Genomic DNA, 22,072 nt, shown 5'->3' on the forward strand with positions numbered 1-22,072 from the left:
TACGGTAATACTCTACGACAGCCCCTCCGGGGCCAGCCCACTCCTGCCCTGAGGGAGAGCTGCAGACCTGGAGAGAGCAGGTTGACTGCTAGTGTCCGACGCACCTCCCAGCTGGTGAGCTCCTATGCAGATGTCAAGACCCCACACAAGAGTCCTCTTAAGAGAAGTCTCTCCTGGTCACCCATACACAGTAGCCACCAGCTTCTAAAAACATCTATGTGCCAACTATAGGGCTGTTGCCCTGAGGTGGGCCTTGCTTTACAGAGGAAGAAAGGAACAGAAAGGGTCAGGAGCTTGCCTGGGATCACACAGCACAAGTAAGAGCTAAGGTTTTTGGCCTGAGATGGGAAAGACAGAACTACATCTGACTGGGTTCTCCCCAGTGCTTAGCACAGACTCGAGTATACAACAAGCACTCAGTAAGTGCTGAAGGACTGTAAGGAGGTCCCTGGACCTTCAGGTTGGCATGGAGAAGGCAGATACAATGGACACTTCTGGTCTCCATTGTGTATGCAGCTTAGGGTTGTGGGTGAGGAAGTGCCACAACCCAGATGCCCCCAACCCCAGAACCATGGGGATGTTGGATCTGTGGACTATATCCCGACACCCAGTGCTTCCTCCAGTATGGTCATAGGTCACTCCTGGGCCTGAGAGTGAGGGCCCCTGTTCTGTGGGCACTCTGTGAGCCAGATGTGGTTGCTGTATGCTGCTGAAGGCTGGCCCCCAGTTGTGGCAGACTTGGCTTGATGGCATTCTCTAATCCCAGTGCCTGAAGCTAGGCTGCCTCTGAGACACGTGACCAGCAGTCTGGTGACTTGATCTGGTAGAGCCCTCAGGGTGCACAGCCCTGACCTAATGCAAGGAGAAGCATGGCTGAGCTCAGAACACCGCTATTCACCTGCCAAGGTCTAGGGAATTTCACGTGTCATCCCTGAAAGAGGGAGGAGCCTTCCAGGAAAAGGTGAAACACCATAGGAACTGAGGCAGGGTCTTAGCACCCAATTCTGGGTTTCAAAGAAAGGGGAGAAAGATTTAGGTTGAAGGCCCAAGTCTTCTGCCTTCCAGGTAGATGGCTTTGAACAAGACGCCTCCTCTCAAAGCCCCAGGGACAAAGGCCTGCTGAAAACATGTGATAACAATGTTCCACCCTTAGCAGCAGCTGTGGGCTACAGCCTGGCTCAGGCTTTCCAGGAGGCCACACTGTAACCCTGAAGTGTTTCTAAGAACTGGCCTTCCGGGAGGAACCCAGTGAGATTCAAAGAGGGGACTGAAAAAAAGCAACCAGCTTGTCCAGCCACAGGGGATCGGTTAAACACACTGTGATGAGACCCCTTGTCCAGCCACAGGGGATCGGTTAAACACACTGTGATGAGACCCCTCACCACCATTAGTGCCAAAGACTGTGCCGGGAGCAAGAGAAGCTCTCACCATGGAAACCTTACAAACAAGAGAAGCAGGTACTAAAGCCGAGGGGTGGGGGTGTACCCGAGACGAGGCTTACCGTGGGGTCTGGCGAGCCCTCACACTGAGACTGATTAGAGACACAAGTGTGCTGCTGGGTACACCAGAAGCAAGGCCACTGTGTTGACAGGCAGCTGGTGCAGCTGGAAGACAAGGGAACCTGTCAGATTCCTGCTCCCACCCCCAGCTGGGCCCCAGAAGTCTGATCCCAGTGTCTCGGGGGAAGGAGATGGATGGACCATCTTGTAAGGTAATGACCTCCCCTCTGTGAGAGGCATGCAAGGAAGGCACAGGTAGAGTCTTCCGTTCCCTCTGCCTCTACCAGTCTAGTGTCAGCTTGCAGGGGCCTGGCTGGTCAGAGCCTGCTCTAGGCAAGGGAAGGATGCGGGGCCCTGTCTGTTGTGTGTCCCAGAGTCTGCAGCTGTTCTCCAAGCTGGGGCCTCCTCCCACTGCCCACTCACGCTGTATGGGGGTAGACTTGTCCAATTCGGCTGCAGTCATAGATGGTGAAATTGGCCGAGACAATGTTGCGTCCTTTGACCCTTACAGACATCTCAATGGTCACGTGATCTGGAAAGAGATCAGGGATACAAAAGGTCTTCATCCATAGCCAAAGCTGGGATGTCAGGGTCCCATCCTTGGGCTGGCATCACAGCCCGGCACTCACCCTGGCCAGCAGGAAAAGATGGAAACTGGGCCCTGGGCAGGAGGTTGCAGTAGGCAATCTGATGGTCATAGGCAGGGCCGGGTACCCGGGCCACTGTCCGAACATCATTCCCATAGTCACAAGCCATCTCCATACCGCTGAGGCTGGGCAGGCTGCCTGAGATCTGCAAGATCATCCCCTGGGGGAGAGATGCCCTCAGATGAGGCCCAGGCCACGCCCCTTACAGATCCCATCTCAAGAACATGTCTGATCCCGCAGAAAAAGGGTTCCCATGAGGGAATCCGAGGTACTCTAAGGGAAGTAACCCTTGGGCTTCAGTTTTCTCTTTTGAGGCTACTCACATCAGAGGTAACAAAGGTTCTGTAAACCAGGTGCTAAGACATAGCCTGGAATCACAGCACTTGGGAATCTGAGGCAGGAGGATCGTCACAAGTTCAAGGCCAGACTGGCCTACAGTCTCAAAACCGGAAGGGCTCTGCAGCACATGGTTGCTATGACCCCACTCCCCACCCCCAGACACGTGGACTTCACTCCCACCTCAGGGCTGTTGTGGAGCAATCTTTTTTGTACACTGTGAAGATGTGTTGCTCTTATTGGTTTAATAAAGGGCTAAATGGTCAATAGCTAGGCAGGAAGAACTATAGGTGGGAGAGACAGACTGAGAGAACTCTGGGAAGAAGAAGGGCGGAGTCACCAGGAGATGCGGGGAGAAGCAAGATGAACATGCTGTGCTGAAGAAAGGTACTACCATGTGGTAGAGTGCAGATAAGAAATATGGGCTAACTTAAGTTGTAAGACATAGTAACAAGCCTAAGATACTGGCCAAGCATTTATAATTAAAAAATCTCTGTGTGGTTATTTGGGAGTTGGCTGCTGGGACAGAATATTCTAGGCCTCTAGACTGTAGTTTCCCATCAGGCTATTCTTCCTCATACTCACTCTACCCCCTCTCCCAGCCCAAGGCTGGTTCTGTATTGTTATCCTGCCTACTCTTGCACCTCACCCCACTCTATTCTGCATACAGCACTATCTCTACATTTTACCTGCTTAGTCTCTCCTTCTAAGAGCACATCAGCTCCTCCTGGGCCAGGTCTGTTTCCAGAGTATAAACATGCACGGCACCCAATACGCACTCAATACTATGTGAATGGATCAGGGGATGAATGAATATGTCTACCCCAGGCCGCCCAGGGATAAGGTCAGGGCTGATAAGGTGATCTGGTGGGGTAGACTGGCTGGACCACCCAACCCCCACTCCCACCCCCAGGATGACATAGGAGGGCCCTATCCTCAGAGGAGTAAGTAAGGATGGAGCTGGGAGAGACTCAGGCTGCTGGACCACCCACCATGCTGCAGGCATGGCTTTGCTGGCCCTAGTCACCAACCCCCTCTCCGCTATAGCAGGGATAGGTGACGGCTGCTAGCAGACCCAGGAAGGGGACAGAGGGACCTGACTCCCCATCTAGGTATCCCCGCTCAGCATATTCAGAAACTGCAATTGAAATACCAGCAGCGGCCCTGTGTGCGGCTCTATCACCCAGGGTGCATGGTCCTAGCTGTGACTAGGTCCGCCAAGAGTCCATGATGGGACCTTGAAGAGGTGGCCCAGCCGTGGGGGTGGTGCCTGGCCCTTGCTGTGAGCTTGAACTTCCTAAAGCCCGGCTACCACTGCTCTTTCCACGTGCCTCCAGGCTTTGTGCTGGTGTGGCTCCACTCACCGTGTAGTCCCGGCGCACATCGATCTCAGAGGGCAGCACCGTCATGGCAGGGCAGCGGCCGGGGCCCTCACTGGCACTGGTCCAGAAATGCGGCTGGCTGGAGTTGGCGCAATCCTGTTGGAGGGTGCACCTGCAGGCACCGTGGGGGTCAGGTCCTCGGTCAGGGCCACCGCCCCCACCCCTCCCTGCCATCACGGCAGGGTCCTCACCGGGTCTCCAGAGTGCACCAGCCACAGTAGGCGTCGGCTGCGCCCACACAGTCCCCGCAGGTGGAATGCACCTCACATGCCGCAACCTTCACTCGGGCCACCTGAAGGCAGAAGGGTCCCAGCTGAGCAAGGTAGCCACCCCCCCCCCCTCGTGAGGCGAGGGTAGCTAAGGCTGGAGGTGTTAGGTGAGGGCGTGTTGGGGAGACATGGCCTCCTTGAAGCATGGAGTCCCAGACATGAGTGAGCAGAGGTGGAGTTGGGGAAGGCGGTGGCCCCGGCAGGAGGGTCAGCATGTGCAAAGGCCCTGCACCAAAGCCGTCTGGCGGTAGCTCGCCTTACCTGGTGGGATGTCATCAAGTACAGGAAACCAGGATCCACGGGGTCAAACTGCATGACATGGTGCACAGGCTCCCCATAGGCCACTGTCAGCGCCCGCCGGCTTACTACCTGCATGCTCTCGTTCAGGCTGATCTGTGGGAGGAAAGGCCATTACCCACTAATGCCAGGACCGCCACCCACAGGGTCAGGCTACCCCAGGGCTAAAGGGAAAGCCAGGCATTTAGGTGGAAGGGATGTGCACCACACTCTCATTCTCACACACTCCGTTGCACCCCCACCAGGAACTCTGCTTGACTCCAGCACTTCCCCCTAGGTATATGTGTAGGCTGCAGTTTCCAAAACATTCTCTGGGAGGCTGCTTGAATCCGGTTTCTGAAGTAAGTTGCACTCATGTACAATCCATATGAGTTGCCCCCGCCCCCAGCCTCAGTTTACCCAGTGAATAAGAGTCATGGAGGAGGGCCACCTGTCCTACAGGGCTGAGGGGATGAGAGTGAACAGACAAGCAGAGCCCTGGGCAAGGTCCCAGGCCCCTCTGAGGACTGGCAAAGCCCGGCCATCTGTGTTCCTCCCTCTCATCCCCAGCGTGCTGGGTGCTCAGGGCTCCACGCTGTTCATCTAAGGGCTTGTGGTCTGGACCTCTGCAGCCTCCCACTCATTCTCCTTCCTCTGGGTTTCTCAAACCTGCAGAGGTTCCCTTCAGGAAGAAACTGGCTGCGGCACTCAATGCCTTGATAATCCCCACAGCCACATCTCCACCTCTTTTTCACTTTGCTCCCACGGTTACACATACACCCCACCCCCATCCTTTTCGTTCTGGGCTGTACCAGGTCACACTGTGCCCTCCCCACAGCCCCACCCCAGGCTTAGGCTTGACCCTTGAGATGTCCCAGCTGCCCGGAGGCCTCTTGGGATGCTATCAGGGCATCTCTCTCACACCACGCACAACCCCCCTCCCCCGCCACAGACACTAGTTCTTATCTACTTCCTCGATGTTCACTGAGCCCTGGGGCTGGTGACTGAGATAGGAGTTCCAAACAGAGAAAGGGTCAGCAGGAGAGACCCCACCCTGTGCAGACTGGTGCGTGACCTTTCCAGGCTGCTCTGCGGGGCGGGCAGTGCCTCCCTGAGTTTATCTCCATCACTGAGGTCCTAGGTTCCACCCCAAGCATGGCACAGATAAATTAAAAGTGAAAAGCAATGACCCATATTTAGCTATGTGGTCATTCTGGGGGTAGTCACCTCTCTTGAAGGACCTCAGTGGCCCCCTTCTGTGTGGTAGGACTCACGACTATATCCTTAGCTTGGTGCAGAGCGAAAGGACATGGTGCCTGTGATGTACCCTTTGAGGCCCTGGGGAAACAGCAGGTGCCTAATGATGGCAGCTTTGTGGGCAGAAGGTGGAGAGGGCTCTGACCACGGTCCTGATCTGCCTCATTTCTCCTCAATGGGTAGAGTCTGAGTCCAGACGAGACAAACTATGCCCTCAGGTCACACAGCCTGGAACAGCCGTCAAAAGCAGAAGCCACTAATTTGACCACAGCACTGAGCCCTGACGGCTACCTCCTTCACCCAGCAGGGGACTGAAGCTGAGTGACATGTGTTGGGGCCCTGGGTCTTCACTGCCCACAACTGGTGGTTCCATGCCAGGCTTGTAGGGCTCAAGCCCCACCCCCATCCCACCCAGGCAGCTGCCAAAGGGAATTAGATTATGGGCTGTGAGTCAATTAGACTGAGCCTGGCACGGAGGCTGACTCTCCCCACAGAGAGAGGTGGAGAGGCAGCGGGCAGGGGTGGTCCCCTGTGTCTACCCTGCCCTGGGGTAAGCAAAGCAACTCCTTGCCCTCCCTTAGCTCTGGAACTTGCAGGGTGGTCACCAGCATGGTTAATCCAGAAACTGGAACCCTGAGGTAGTGGCCAGCAGGGCTGTGGCCTCCCTCACTGAAGTCCCACAATGACTGCAGCCAGCAGGGAAACTGAGGCCCAGAGGGAGCATGAGTGTTGCAAAGGTCAAGAAGCCACTACTGGGCAACAGACCCCAAGCCAGGAGAGATGCTGACACAGGATGCCGACAGCTCTCAGGCCAGGTCTTCCCCTCCATGACAGGCCACTGTGGAGCCATGGAGGAACAAGCTGAAGAGGACCGTGACACCGACCCTTCTGTGGCCCACCCCTGGGGGGCTCCCATCGTACACGCTTACCTTGAGGAGCCTCCCTGTGGCAGTGCCCAGGAAGACGGCGGTGTAGTTATTGGCACTGGCCACAGCCACAGCTGTGAGCCCCGGAGCACGGAACACGGGCGATGCACTCAGTGGCTGCAGGATGGACAGCGGGTGCTGCAGGTGGGCCGCACCACAATCCAGCTGCTCCAGCTGCAGCTGCGGAGACCGGGCAGGTTAGACCTCAGCTCTGGAACCTTCTCTGGCTCCCTGCTTACCCACACAGCCGGATCTCGGCTCTCAGCCCCTGCTTGAACACCGTCCCCCCTATAAACTGAGGCCAAGTTTAACAGATCCCCAGACCCCACCCGGGTCTGCTGACCTCAGGTAACACAGCTACTCCTAGGGGATGACTGGTGCTTAAGGTGTGTGGGAACTGGACTGGGTGTGAGCGAAGCAGGAAGGCAAGACAGGATGGCCAGTTTGGCTTTTGAGAGACTAGTGCTACAGTACAGGGGTACACATTTGCAGTTTCAGACACTGGAGAAGAAGCTGAGGCTGGAGGGTCATCTGACCCTGGGAATTTCAGACCACCCTGAGCAATACAGCGAAATCCCAGTTCAGAATAAAAGACAAGGGAGATTGGAACTGGGTGACAGCCACACACCCGGCCACATCATTCCTCCTGGCCAGCCATAGCACAGGCCAGAAGAGCCCAAAGAAAGTCACCCAAGGTCCCCCTTGCCTCAGTTCACCTACTGACACCCAAGAGGCATCCCTCCCATCTCCACTGTGTTCTCTCAAAGTTCTGGCATCTGTTCCCACCTCCTAGTTTCTTGGGACTGTTTCTATATGTGTGTGTGTGGGGAGGTGAGCCTCAAACTCGATAAGGGATGGGGCTGAGGTACCCTGGGTTAAATCTCATGGACAAAAGGTGTCCTGGAGGGTGGCTATAGTGACATGTCACTTTGCTTCTCTGAGCCTTGTTTACACAGTTATAAAATGGGCATGTGTACATACTTCCCTTAGGGGGTTGGGACAAGAGCAAGGTGGACCAAGCTTGCAGAGGGCAAGGGCTTCAGCTGGTGCTGGGACACTGCTGGCAGACACTATCAGGTCTCTGAGGTATGACTACTGCTGATCCTATAACAGAATAGGATCTGAGGGCTCGGTTATGGCTCAGCTGGTAAAGTATTTGCCACATAAGCATGAGGACCTGAGTTTGAGCCCAGAGCCAGAGGCAACAAAAACCCAGGCACAGTGCTGCACACACACACACAACCCCTGTGCTGCAGACGCAGACAGGTCGGCTCCCTGGGAACCAGTCGGCAGCCAGTGCGGCTGCTCAGTGAGTTCCAAGCCAGTCGGGGAGAGACCTGGATGAGTAGAGACATGGGGAAGACTTGGGAGGAGTTGGGGAGCGGAAAGAATATGATCAAAATATATTGTATAAAAAAATGTAAATAAAAAAATCTAAAAAAAAGATGAATTTTAAAAAAGGTGAATGGGGGCTGGCGAGATGGCTCGGCAGGGACAAGTGCGTGCCACACAGGCCTGGTGACCGGAGTTTGTCTGTGGAAGCAAGCCCTGTAAAAAGCCAGATGCAGTGGTGCACATCTGTAAGCCCGAACTTTTATGGACAGGTGGTAATAAGCAGAGACAAGAGGCTCCTCCAGACTTCACATTCTTCTTAAGCAACGAGAAAGTCACTGCCCCAAAGTGGACGGCGAGAACAGACTCTTGAAAGTTGTCCTCTGACCTCCAGACACATGCTCCCTCATGGGTACAGTCTGAGGTAAAGGCTCTCTGCTGTGATGGAGCTCAGTGGCGGAACATTGGCCCAGCACACAGAAACTACCCACTCGCAAGCTTGTGGCCTCACCCACCTCAACGGGGCTTCTCTGACCCCGGCCCTCAGGTCTCCATTCCAGCCATCTAACCGAGTCTGGACCTCCCAAGCCAGTCCTGCCTCAGGGCTGTCTTCTCTCCCTTCCCATTACTGTCTGCCAGGTTGCGCACAGCAGTGCTCCCATGGTAATATGTCCCAAGTCCTCTGGGAACGTCAGAAAACAAAAGGACCAAGCCTAATATGCACAGCTCCGTCCCACATGTATCTCACACGAGTTTATCAGTAAGAGCGGCGATAATGGAACAATAGCTGACTATGGCGATGCAGTGTGGTAGCGTGGGCTCCGGCTCCCACTTCTACTGCACCACAGACCTCAGCAGCTTTACGACAAGAATTTTCACTCTTTCTCCTACAGTGGGCACTTCATGGCTTTTCTGTGATGTGTCCAATAGCCACCATCATATATTTGTACTTTAAGAAAAAGTAAGGGTCATTCCAACAGAGCTCTGGCATTTGGGGACGGGAGATCAGTAACCATGACTCCTGAGCAACTACCAGGTGGGTAGCTTAGGCAGGGTGGAAATGCTGGACACAGCTCAGATTCAGATGCAGGGTAGGCATAGAGAGCGCAAGACTCCATCCTGGTACTCAGAACGGCAAGCGATTTCAAGATTATGAATTGTTTATTTCTGGGATTTTCCATTAAATATTCTTGGACCTTGGCTGACCAGAAGTAAGTGCAACTGTGCACACAAAATCAGTCTACACTCTAACTGGCTCCTTCTGACCTCTGCTTCGGGCCCCAACCCACTCGCCTTTGTCCTAGATGTATGTGAGCTGAGATAACCTTGGACATGGGTGCTGAACTGTCCCCAGGCTGGGCTCCTCCCCAGCTGTCCTACAACGCAATGCTGTGGCCGTAACATCCCACTGAGACCATGTCTCCCACAGCTTACATAACTTTCTCCAGTGAATACAGATTACTTAACTTGCGTCATTGAATAAGTTGTTTTTTAAATTAAAATTGTAAACCCCTGCTGTGGGATATGAGCTCTGGGATATCCCGGGGGTGGCTCTGGGGTTCTCTGCTGAGCCCCACTGGGCTGCCCAGCTAGGGTGGGGGTCCTGGGAAAGGCAGAGTGGACTCTGGGCTGGGGGTGATTTGTGGGCCACGGTGAGAGGGGAGGCAGTGGAAAGGCTGGGAACTGACTCCCGCAGCCCGCCCTGACGTTCACAAGCCATTAATTCTGTGCCGAAGGAATTTTCGAAAAAGCCTTTCCCCCAACCTTTTTTTTTTTCTCTTATCCTAAAAATAAAATCTAAAAAAAAAAAAAAAAAAAAAAGCTTTTTTTTTTTTTTTTTTTTTTAAAGGAGAAGTGAGCATCAGGGTCTGGAATGATCTGTGTGGGGAGGGAAGCTGCCTGCCTGGGCCAGGAGCAGGGCTGGGAGACGCACAGAGGTACTGAGCATGGCCTTGTTGAACTTGGTGATTGAGGAGTGGACCCCAGGGGCTGAGATTTCTCCCTTAGTGCCCCATTCACTGAGGTGGCCCACACAACCCCAACCTATTCCTAGATCTATATGGCACAGCACACCACCATTCCTGTGACACTGTCACACCCTGTGGCACCCTATTGTCCCCAGGGTGTGCAGAGGTCATGGGATTTCATCCTGCCGACTGCTCAGGCCCCTGGCCTCCATTCTGCCCACTGCCCACACTTTAGGCCAACCACACGGTTTCTCTACAGTTCTTGAGACATGCTCCACTCCCCCCACACCCCACACCCCCCAACCCCCACCTTTCTACCAGTCCTGCCCTCAGCAGCCAGTGTCTGCCAAGACTTCCTCTGGCACCTCAGGCCCCATCTCCACCCACGTTTCCTCTCCAGGTAACCCAGGCTGCATGGTTTTAGTCAATCTTCAAGTCGAGACTCCAAAAAAAGTAAGTTCAGGGATGGGAAGATGGCTCAGTTGGACACCTTGCTCGGCAAGCATGAGGCCCAAGCTCAATCCCCAGAAGCCATAATTTAAAAAAAGAGTTCGGCAGGGCAGTGGTGGCGCACACCTTTAATCCCAGCACTTGGGAGGCAGAGGCAGGCGGATCTCTGTGAGTTCGAGGCCAGCCTGGTCTACAAATCGAGTTCCTGGACAACCAGCCAGAGCTGTGACACAGAGAAACCCTGTCTCGGAAACAAACAAACAAACAAAAAAAGAGTTTGGTGGCAAAGGCTTGTACTCCCAGAGCTCAGGAGGTGGAGACATGTGGACCTTACAGTTCACTGGCCAGCAAGCCTTGCCTACTTTGAGAAATCTGTGAGGTTGTCCTCTGACCTCCACATACATGTGCACACCCATCACGTGTGTACGCAGGTGAGCGCACACACATGTGCACACACACTTCTCTGCGACTGGCCAGCACTGCTATTTATTTGGGTATCATATGTTTGATGGATTCCTTTGGAGTACTCTTGGGTGAATACTTACTAAAGGAGGGACATTAATTTTGACTAAGGTGTAAATGATTATATTCAGCGGCTTCCTTTCCAAGCAGGGCAATGGAAGGCTATGCAGCCATGGGGTGCTGGAGAAGCAAGGAAGAAGACACTTCTCTGTAGGCCCACTGTGTGTGTGGCACAGAGCAGGCAGGTGTTTGGGCCAAGACAAAACCTAGCAGCTAGCTCTGTTTCCTGTAAGATCCTCAGTTTGTCCCTCTCTGGAATGGGGTAGGTAATGACCGCTGATTGTAGCTCTTCCTGGAGAGCACACAGCCCCTCCCTACAGAGCTGGCTGCCTCCTGGGGCCACGCTCAGGCTGCCCACTCTCCATTAAAGGGCTGCCCTATTGATCTCACTCCCACAGTAACTGCAGCAAATACAGCTCTCCTCCCCCAGGAAGCCAGCTGCAGGGGGGCTTAGTGTATGCCTGCCATATCCTGCCCACAGACCCTGCCAGACCTCCAGACCTCCGCATAGGCACTCAGAGGAGGATGAGACATGACAACCATGGTCACCGTGGGCACTGTAAAGGCAGTAGGTTCCATCTCAGGTGCCTATGGTGCAGCTGGCTCCGGCCTGGGGACACTTTCCTGTCTGAGGCCCAGAATGGAAGGCTCACAATGGTTCACAAGTGTCACATAGCTGATTGTGGGGTGACAACAGCTACTGGGCTGCCCAGCGTCCCCCACTTACCCCCCCCACCTCTATGGCAACCAATAGGAGGCTTTCTTCTTCTCTGCTGGGGTGGAGCCTGTCAGATGGGGGAGGGGCCTCCGTGAGAGCCACACCCCATCCCACAAGGAGTTTCTGCAGCTTAGCTAAGGGTGGCACCCCAATACTATGGCCCCTCTGGCAATTGGACCAAGGCAGTATGGGATGTCAGCAAAGAGGACTGAGGGAGGGACACAGGGGCGGCCCTTCCTGCCTTTGTAACTTCCGTATTAAGTTGAAAAGCAGCCGGGTGGTGGTGGCACACACTTTTAATTCCAGCACTCAGGAGGCAGAGCAGGCGGATCTCTGTGAGTTCGAGGCCAGCCTGGTCTACAGAGTGAGTTCCAGGACAGCCAGAGCTATACAGAGAAACCCTGTTTTGAAAAACTAAACACGCATGCACGCACGCGTGCGCACGCGCACACACACACACACACACACACACACACACACGCACGCACGCACACACATGTGCCCAGCTGCAAAGTAGGCCACGACCCCTCCGCAGCTCAATAGCCTCCAGTGCGTCTCCAGTGCAGTCAGAATAAACATAAGCCTTCAAGGGCTCGCTCAAAGTGACCCTGACCTGTGACTGATCTGAGATCCAAGCAGGTCGGGGCAGGGTTCTCCTGGGGGTCCAAGGACAAGGGCGACCACAGCAGGCAGGAGCTTCCTACCGAGCCCAGCAGTTGGGGCACTCTGTTCCTGACCTTACTAGTTATCTCAGGAATAAAAGGAATATTCTGGAGCTTGCACTTCACCTCCAAGAAATCCAGCCCTAAGCCCCCAGCTGCCAACTTTGGCACATGCTGCCCTTTGGAACACGCTGTCTCCATATAGGCAATGCCTCACTTGAGGGCAAACCGTGGCACAAAAGGATTCCTGAAGCCTACCATTGTACCAGCTCTGGCTGGGGGACGGGATGACAGACTCAGCTCTGGAAGGTTCTCTCAGAGGAAACTGCTCCTGCTGAGAAGCCTCCTAGGGCCACCAATACACATCCAGGATACATACATGCTCCTGCTAGAGATGCCCAGCACAAAGGCGGACAGCAGATACCTTGAGACACACAGCCCAGCCATTTGCTGGCTTCCTCATCTGGGAGACTGGGATAGTAACAGCGCCTGCCACACAGGACTGCTGGAGGCACCCGGAAGCCTGAGCACCACAGGTGGATCTGGGGACATCCGAAGAGTCGGGGTGCCCAAGGATGGGTAAGCCCTGCCAGGTGACCGCTGGGCACCCACAGCAGTCAGGTGTCTGCACGGGCTCCTGGGTCAGCACACTCCACAGTAGACGCTTGGTGAGCTGATCTGCTGCTGTCTGGAACCCGAGGGGCTGGCTCAGATGGTGGTTGTTTGGCTACTTGGCCACAGCTGGCCAGACACCCAACTCCCCTTCTCCAGACTGTTTCTCATTCCCTGGCCAGGCCCTGTCCCCAGCACCCCTCACTACTGTCCCCAAGGAACAGTGTGGTGCGGGCTGAGCAGCATTGTTTCTCCGCAGCCTGAGGCCCCGCCCCCCAACTAGCTCCGGTAGGCAGGCCTCCCCTAACTAGATGACTCTCTGCAGCTTCCTCACTGCCAAGGATCAGTTGCGTCTCCTGGGCGGGCCACTGCTGGTCCCCGTTGGGCTGGGGACCAGATGGAGTCTCACACCTCCTCTGTAGCACAGCCTCCCTCCTCTCTGGCCTCCTGCAGTCCCGTCCCTTGGGCACTGACACACTCCCGGGCTACTCAGGCAGGTCTGCTGGTTCTGCCGTCTGTGGCCCTGGGTACAGAGTCCCCAATGGCTGCCACCATCACAGTCACTTGGAGCTAGGAAGCCCTTGGGTGCCTGCTGGAGAAACTGAGGCCCACCGCATCACAACACAACGGGCAAAGAGAAGCTGAGATAGCCCATTCAGGCAGCTGGCCAGCGCCCAGCTCGGCTCCAGCCCCAGGCCTCCACTCAAGGCTACTGAGTGCAGCAGCTCCGTTATTTACTGATTGGGCCTGAAGTGCTGTGGTGATCGGCCCTCTGGGGCTGTGCAGGCCTTGGACCAGAGCCTCAGGCTTCCTTCTTCCATAGCATGTGATTTATGGTGTTTCGGGCTGAAGACAGTACATTGGGAGGGCAAGGGCCGGGCTGCCTGAGAGCTTGGTGGCATCATGGGTCAGCACCCCAGGAAGCCACTTCAGCTGGACCACCGGATGTCCACCTGGGTGGCCCAACACGGGTCTGACAAGAGGAAGCTGTGTTCTGGAGTAGCCAGGATCCTGTTCTGGCACTCAGAAATGCTCCTGGGGCTGTCCCCACTCAGGGACAGCTGGTTTCCATGGCAATGCTCACACCATCGTCAGAGCTGGAAAGGCCTTCGGGAATCACCTGGTGCAGCCATCACGGGGGATTTTCGCCAGCACCTGGTGGCAGCCAGGACTTTTCCAGAGCCAAATGGGCCATGAGTCCTCATCTTCTAAGGCCACACAGGCTACCCAGGGCCAGCAGGATGGTGTCTAACACCTTGGTCCACAGACAAGACCCTGTGTTCTCAGCCTCAGTTCTACTGCCTAACACCACCTTGTCTCTGCCTTCCTTCCCTGCCCAGCCATCCCCCAAGTGCTGTCCAGAGCCACTTCCTCCAGGAAGTCCTCCTATACTCAGATGGGGCTCAGCACAGAGCAGCACAGTCCTGAGTGTTCTGGGACTCGGGGATACCGGGGCAGGGTCTCCCTTCTCTCTTTGGGCCATGCACAGGGTTGGCCTGTGTCTAACCCTTAGTGGTTAGACACAGGTCAATGGAGGGGCAGGAACCCCACACCTGGGGGTGGCTGGAGCGTTCTGACTCTAACCTAGGGCAATTCCACAGGCCTCCTGGAAGCATTCACTGCCACCTTAGACTGTTCTTAGGCTCCATTTCCCCACCTTTAAAATGGGCTCATTTTTAAAGTGCTCGATGCAGAAGCCTAAGACTCTGCGTTCAGATCCCCAGCACCTACATGAAAAGCTAGGTAGGGCTGCTTTTGTCTGTAATCCCAGCGCTGGGAGTCTGAGGCAAAAGGATCCTTGGGAGCTCAACAGCCAGCCAGTCCCGCCAAAGAAGCTCCAGGATCAGTGAGAGACCCTGTCTTAAAAATAAGGTGGAGAGGGACAAAGGAAGACTCAGGACGTTGACCTGCAGCTTCTTACACAAGCTCATGTATCAATGCAGATGTAGATAAAGCCATTTTACTGGATTTGGGAAGGTGGAGTTGGGCCGCAAGGCACTTTGCAAACGCCTGGCACAGAACACCCTCTCAAGAAACCTCACCAATTACAAATGGACACTTGCATTTTGGGTGGCTGAACAAGGGTCTCTGTCAGTGTGTGGTCCAGCTCAGACCCCACAGCGACCGCCAGAAATTGAGCCACACACTAGCTCCCCAAACTTCATGAACAAGGCTTCCCAGCCCGCTAAGAAGAGAAGGCCTCTGCAGTGGCTGTGTCCTGGGCCATGGCACCCCCCTGGGTAGCCTCTCCAGTTTGTCTCCAACACAAGTGACTCAGGACCCCACTGGCAAGAACAAAAGGAACCTGTATGGTCTGCGTTCCTACTGTCCAGAAAAACACATTTACATACTCCCAGGGGCTGGGGCCCTCACCCCTTCCAGAGAAGAGACATTCCTTCACTTTTTGTTTTGGTTCTGGTTTCGGTCTCACTATGCAGTTCAGGCTGGCCTCTACCTCACAATCCTCCTGTTTCGGCCTCTCAAGTGCTGGGATACAGTTATGCAACATCAGAGATGAGTGTGGCCAGATGCTCTCAGGTCCCTCTGTGCTCAGGAGGCTTCAGTAGGCAACCCGTCTGCACATGCGCAGTGGCTTCACCCCACCTATCTATCTTCCAGGAGCTGTGGTGCCCAGCATCTCCCGGGGAATTGCCCAAATGACCTCATTCCAGCTATGGGGAACCCAGGAGAGAACTCAGAGCTCTCAGCTGACCAGTCATGCCTCAGTAAAGGCTGGTCACAGGGAGTCCAAAGCCAGACTGGTGATCTGGAACTGCAGAGGAGCCGTATGACCCTGGGCAGGTCCCTTGCCCTCTCCGGGACCCAGTTTCCCCCTCTGTGAACCCCATTGTCTGAGGACCGTTGCCAGTGAGAACTAGGCAGTGACAAGCACTTCCCTAGCTAGCACCAGGTATCAGGTTCTTGGTCTGCCCAATGCCCCCTAAAAACGAACAGACACACACAGGAGAGGCCCTCGGCTTCCTCAGTTGTCCCAGCCTCCTGAGTGGATGCACAGCAGGCACTGGCCTGACTCCTGCAGTCTGTCCGCCCCGCTGAGCTCCACTGGGAACGGGCCTGCTTACACTCACTACACTTCTCTGCCTCATCCCGGCTCCCTCAGAGCCTGGTGTGAGCTCATCAACTGCGAGGGCCCAGCACACCCTCCTCTGAGCACCTGCAGGTCTGCTCCACACACCAGCATGCTGTGCTCAGATGTATCACCCACCTCCCCCCACCCCCACCCCCACCCGCACCTGCTGTTTCCTGGGTGCAGCATACGAGAGTTTTTGATCCACGTCTTTGAAAAGAGGCACAGACTTGCCTTTAGAATGAGAAAGCACGGAGCACAGAGAGGGTGACTGACTGGCCCTGGGCTGCAGAACTGAAACTCTGTCAGCTTTGTCCCCGGGTAGCCAGACACTCTCGGGGTAGGAGGGCTGCGGTCCAAGCCCACCTGTCTTTCCAGAGGAGGTCTTCCTAGCCAGGCCCTCCCCTAAATCCCACCGTGGTCTCTGCTTGCCTCCTTGACCGAGGGTACTGACTTCAACTCCCCTCCCAAACCTAAAGCCTGTCTTGGGAGTTCTCTCTCTCCCTCCGCCACCACCTGCCATCTCGGCCCTGAAATTGGTGTAGAAAATACCTTCCTGAGCCGTGTGCCACCCACCGCACGCCCGCTTTAAAGCTGCCTGGGGATTTTTTTTTTTTTCCTGTCATTACTATAAAAAGACACTCTGGAAAAAAGCAGACCTGGCATCTGCTTGCTGTCCTGCAACTTAAGTACACACGCGTCATGGTCATGTAGAGGCGAAAGGTTCAGAGAAAGGAGTCACATCCAGCCAGCCCCACCTTGCCTCTCCTGCCCCAGTTTCACCGCCAATAGCACACAACTGCCCAACATGCTTTCCCTCCAAACTCACTGTGGTGTGGGGAAGGGAAGCCTACCGACCTAACTGCCTTCTTCCTTCCACCTGGGGCTGGGCAGGGCAGGCTCTGAGGGGCCCAGCCAGCCACACCCGAGGCACAGTCCTAGCCATTGTCTTGTGGCTGCAGCGCAGAGTACAGGCCCAGCACAGGGCAGGTGTCCAGGAACGTCTCACCCAGAGCATCTTGACTGCTATTCCTTCTGGGTCCCTCCCTGCTGGCCATCGTGGGCTTTCTAGATCACACAACTGCCCACTCCCGTGTATGGTGATGGGCAAACAGTGTGTGTATCTCATCAAATCCCCACAGCAACCCTAGGTGTGCTTAAGATGATCCCATTTGGGACCAGGATATAGTTCAATTGGTACAGTACCTGCCTGGCATGCACCGAGACCCTAGGTTTACTACTCAAGGCCACATAAGCTGAGTGGGGTGGCACATGCCTGTAATCCCATCACTCAGTGAGCCAAACCTGAGCCACATAGTAAGCCTAAACCTGGCCTGGGCTACATGAGACCCAGTCCATCCTTAGGTCCCTGTATTGTCCAGGAGGCCAGAAACCAGGGAAGTAACATGGGGGTCCCCAGAAAGCAGGTCTCATAACACTGGGGGTGTGGTAAATGTTCAGGGGACCCACCTGGGACTGCAGGTAAAGATGGTGGGGTCTTACAGCTCCAGAGCAGGCCTGATGAGGACACTGTTTTCCAGGATAGCCCAGAGCCCAGCTAAGCGCTAACTGCATCCCCAGGGGTGAGAACAGCACAACCCACCAATGACTGCTGTGCACTAGGCACCATGCACTTGACTTTGTGGTTAACTTGCTCATTTGGTCCTAATGCCTCTGGGAGAAGACTGTGTGCATGGTCCTAATGCCTCTGGGAGAAGACTGTGTGCATGGTCCTAATGCCTCTGTAGGAAGACTGTGTGCATGGTCCTAATGCCTCTGTAGGAAGACTGTGTGCATGGTCCTAATGCCTCGGTAGGAAGACTGTGTGCATGGTCCTAATGCCTCTGCAGGAAGACTGTGTGCATGGTCCTAATGCCTCTGCAGGAAGACTGTGTGCATGGTCCTAATGCCTCTGCAGGAAGACTGTGTGCATGGTTCTAATGCCTCTGCAGGAAGACTGTGTGCATGGTCCTAATGCCTCTGCAGGAAGACTGTGTGCATGGTCCTAATGCCTCTGCAGGAAGACTGTGTGCATGGTTCTAATGCCTCTGCAGGAAGACTGTGTGCATGGTCCTAATGCCTCTGCAGAAAGACTGTGTGCATGGTCCTAATGCCTCTGCAGGAAGACTGTGTGCATGGTCCTAATGCCTCTGCAGGAAGACTGTGTGCATGGTCCTAATGCCTCGGTAGGAAGACTGTGTGCATGGTCCTAATGCCTCGGTAGGAAGACTGTGTGCATGGTCCTAATGCCTCTGCAGGAAGACTGTGTGCATGGTCCTAATGCCTCTGCAGGAAGACTGTGTGCATGGTCCTAATGCCTCTGCAGGAAGACTGTGTGCATGGTCCTAATGCCTCTGCAGGAAGACTGTGTGCATGGTCCTAATGCCTCTGCAGGAAGACTGTGTGCATGGTCCTAATGCCTCTGCAGGAAGACTGTGTGCATGGTCCTAACGCCTCTGTAGGAAAACTCTTTGCATGGTCCCAAGACTGTGTGCATTATCTTAACTTTAGGGTGAAGAAAACTAAGGCTTAGAAAGAGTCTGTTGCCGGGTCAAGGTCAGACAGCCAGGCAGTGACAGACAGACTTTAAGCAGGGGAGCTGGCAATGGCTTCACAAGGACAGCATGCACTGTGTCCTGCTACAGGTCCAGACCCAGGGTAGGGGTGGGGACTAGCTGGGGGCCCTTCCAGGGGCCCTAGCCTGTGTCCACAGCCAGGCACTGGGTAGAGAGAAAGCAGCAGACTAATCTAGAAGGGCCCCAGCAGGGATATGCTATGTGGCCTTGAGGTGAGGAGCAGGCCTAAACCACACTGCCATAGGGCTATTTTCCTTGTAAAGGCCCTGCCCCCTTGGGAGGAGGGCAATCCAGCTGCCTTCAGCCTGGTGAGTCACTGTGGCAGCCCAGGGGGCACCAGGGACCGTGGGAATCAGGACAGATCTTACTGGAGGGGGAGGGGAGAGGCAGCCTGAGGAATCCCACAGAACCCTTCATCAGCTAGGGGCCCACAGAGGGCTGCCTCCCCTGCCCACAGAGCTTCCCCCTTCCTACCGTCCCAGCCTCCAGATCCAGCCGGGCGCAGCCATGGAAAGGCTGCTGCTCTGTAGAGAAGAAGGTGGCTACCCTCACCCCAGCACTGCACAGGGGGCCTGACCCTGCTGGTGGCAGGGCTAGACGCTTCAGACAGTCCGTTGGCCTCTCACTCTCAATGACCTCTCTTGTGAGGGGCCGACTGGCAGGGTGGTAGGCGGCTGTCGGAGTCCGCCAAGAGAAGGAATCTAGGCTTGCTCAAAGCCCCAGTGTTGGGGACGCCCACGGGAGAGAGTCCTGCTACCACTGGGGACCACAGAGGAAGGGACAAGAGAGGGAGCCTCAGTGAGAACAGAAGGCTCAGCTTAGCCTTTTGCAGTGTCGTTTTGGGGTGGCAAGTGAGGACCCACAAGCCTATCTTCTGGAGCAAACAGGAAGTGAGTTCTGCTGTGAAATCTTTCCAGGGGACTAGCTGCACCCAAGTGACCCACATGGTGACCCCTAACCTGGCCCTCTTGCCGCTGCTCACCCCCGGGCCCCACCTCATCCTCAGCTCTGTAGTTCTCTGTTCCAACCAAGATTCCCTGCCAAAGACTCCTTTCCATCTTTGCTGGCCGCATCTGCCCGGGTGGGCTGCCTGGATGCCCCCATGGACACAGGCTGGGGGGCGGGGCGGGGGGGGGGGGGATAGCTTGAGTTCAAGCCCCGCCTCTGCTTGTTCTCGGCTGTGTCTCTCTTAAAACCCTTAGACCTGCATCTTCGTCTGTATGTATAATGGAACTGAGAACAGACATTTGTTGAAGACAGGACACTTGACACACTAAGTTAAAAGTTGACAACGCTGGTGCTCACTCCAGGTCTGCCACGCCACCTAATAGGTGCACAGCTGCTATCTGTCGAGTGAAAGCTGGCCTTGAGTACATACCTGTTTGCCAACCAGGTGACCTCTCCAGGGAAGCAATCACTTCCCAAATACCAGTGTCTCCTGACACACGTTCCCACGGGGAGTCTATATCCCTGCATGTCTCTGCTCTTGGAACCTCCAGTGGGTGCGCCTGTCACATACTTAGCCCTTCCATCCCACCCTCTCCTTATCTTCAGGACTCCGCTGCCACGCCCATTCACACACCTGCCAGGGTGCTGTGGTTCGTCCTAAGGGCACCCACAGTCTCCCTAAGCACACTCTTGGTGTCACTCCCTCTCAAGTCAGCGCGCACCTGTGGCCCCCAGCTGCAGACCTGAGCTATAGGTGCTCTGTCTTCCGGGAACACCTGGGTACCTTGACAACGCAGACCCCTCCCCCTCCCCCTCCCCCTTAGGTGTGTGCACCTGTGACCCAGCACACTCCCGGGCCAGCACCACTGCCAGCAACCAGTCCTCCGGGACATCTACATCCCTGTGTACACAATGGATCCCCACACAGGCTCCCCAGGCCCCGGCGTACCTGTATGTTACGTTTGTTCTCGCAGGCCGGCCCGGTGCCCTGCACCACGCTGTCCAGTACCGCCACCACGTCGGGCGCCGGCTCCACGAAGCAGGCGGTGCGCGCAGCACGGATGGCCGCCTGTACGTCGGCGAAGCGGAAGACACAGAGCGCGGCCGGGGCATTGCGGGCACCTGGGGCGCCCTGGGGCCGCTCGAAGACGGCGAAGAGCTGCTCGCGCACGGGGAAGACCGACACCAGGCGGCTGTAGAGGTCACCGCGGCCCGCGCCGCCCGCGCACTGCAAACCCAGCTGGATGTAGGACTCCGTGAGCTTCTTGGCGTCGCCGCCCGCGCCGCGGGGCAGGCAGATGCGCGCCAGCAGGCTGCGCGCCTGGCTGTCCTTGTCGCCCGCACGCGCTTCGCTGTTGAGCGCCAGGTACGCGTAGGGCTGCGCGCCGCGCGGAGGCGCCGCCGGGTGCAAGAAGGCGCTCACGAAGCCCAGCTTGTACTGCTCTTTGGCACCCTGTTTGATCTTCAGGATGTTGTCGTCCGACGGGTTGAGGTCGAAGGTGAAGAGCTTGGCCAAGTTTCCACGCGCGTCCAGGGAGCGGATGGCGATCTCGGGCGTGTTCTCGAAGCGGTGGTCTTCCAGGCTACGGTTGCGCGGGAAGAAGGCGCTGCCGTAGCCGGTGTACGTGGCGCCTACAAGCAGACGGCTGCCCCCCGTGCCCGTGGCCGGCGGCAGCACCAGCCCCACGGTGGATGCATTGGGGTGGTTGGCGGCCACGTTGAGCATGCTGGGGAACACGGTCACCGGTTCCGCGGGCGGCGCGGCAGGCGGGAAGCGCACGGCCAGGGCCGAGATGTTGCCCCGGCGCCGCAGCTGGCACAAACCCTGGTAGATGGAGCCGCACGCGACCACCAGACCCTGGCCAGGGTCCAGCTGCAGGATTTTGTTGTAGTTATCGGTGAGGCGCCGCGGGTGCTCGCACGAGGCCTGCGGGAGCTGCGGGGCGTGACACAGCGGGCTGTCCGGCACGGGGCCCACGGTCGCCTCGGCCTCCAGGCTCAGGTTGGCGCTCGACAGCTGATACAGGCGGTTCACAGCCGCGAGGTACACGGTGCCCGCCGCGCCGTCCAGGGCGAAGTTGTTGGTGGGCGTGGGCGAAGGGAAACGGCGCTGGATCTCCAAAGCGCCGGCCCGCGCCGCCCCGAGCAGCAGCAGCAGAGGCAGCGGCGGCAGACCGGGGCCCCGCGAGTGCTGGCGCGGAGGCAAGGGGACGGCCGCGGCGGCCCGGGCGCTAGGGGGTGCGCCGCCCGCGGCGCGACGAGCCATCCAGGCGAGCGCGGGCTGCGCGGCGCGGCGAGTGCATGGGGCGCGGCGCGGCCGGGAGCCGGGAGCTCGGAGGCGGCGAGAGGCGGGGGGCGGGCCCGGGCCGCGAGGCGCTTCCTGCCCGCGCCTGCCGCCCCCGGCCCCGGCGCCCCGGCCCGACTCTGGCGCGCCTCACAGCCCGGGGGCGGCTCCGCGGAGGCCACGCCCCCAGCCCAGTTCCCCGCCCCAGACGCCTGGCCCACACCCTTTCGCCCCGGGCCACGCCCCTGGGCCACGCCCCGCCCCACCCCCCGGCTCCCGATCGGGGTCGCCGGCCGGTGCTCCCAGCGGTTGCAAGTTCCC

The 22,072-nt window shown here is 56.7% G+C and overlaps 1 protein-coding gene across 1 annotated transcript in view; it reads right to left on the reverse strand.

Annotated features, from left to right (window-relative positions):
* The window catches only part of Plxnd1 (plexin D1), a 41,231-nt gene extending 19,498 nt beyond the window's left edge, over positions 1-21,733 (reverse strand). Inside the window, exons 1-8 of the mRNA XM_059258431.1 lie at positions 20,417-21,733; positions 6,596-6,772; positions 4,395-4,526; positions 4,056-4,156; positions 3,847-3,976; positions 2,129-2,306; positions 1,923-2,031; positions 1,502-1,604 (exon numbers count right to left, since the gene is read on the reverse strand). Coding sequence (XP_059114414.1) covers positions 1,502-1,604; positions 1,923-2,031; positions 2,129-2,306; positions 3,847-3,976; positions 4,056-4,156; positions 4,395-4,526; positions 6,596-6,772; positions 20,417-21,733 — 2,247 coding nt within the window. The remainder of the gene's footprint in view (positions 1-1,501; positions 1,605-1,922; positions 2,032-2,128; positions 2,307-3,846; positions 3,977-4,055; positions 4,157-4,394; positions 4,527-6,595; positions 6,773-20,416) is intronic.
* Positions 21,734-22,072: the final 339 nt, after the last annotated feature.

Source organism: Peromyscus eremicus, chromosome 3, assembly GCF_949786415.1.
Source record: "Peromyscus eremicus chromosome 3, PerEre_H2_v1, whole genome shotgun sequence".
Lineage (NCBI taxonomy): Eukaryota > Metazoa > Chordata > Mammalia > Rodentia > Cricetidae > Peromyscus > Peromyscus eremicus.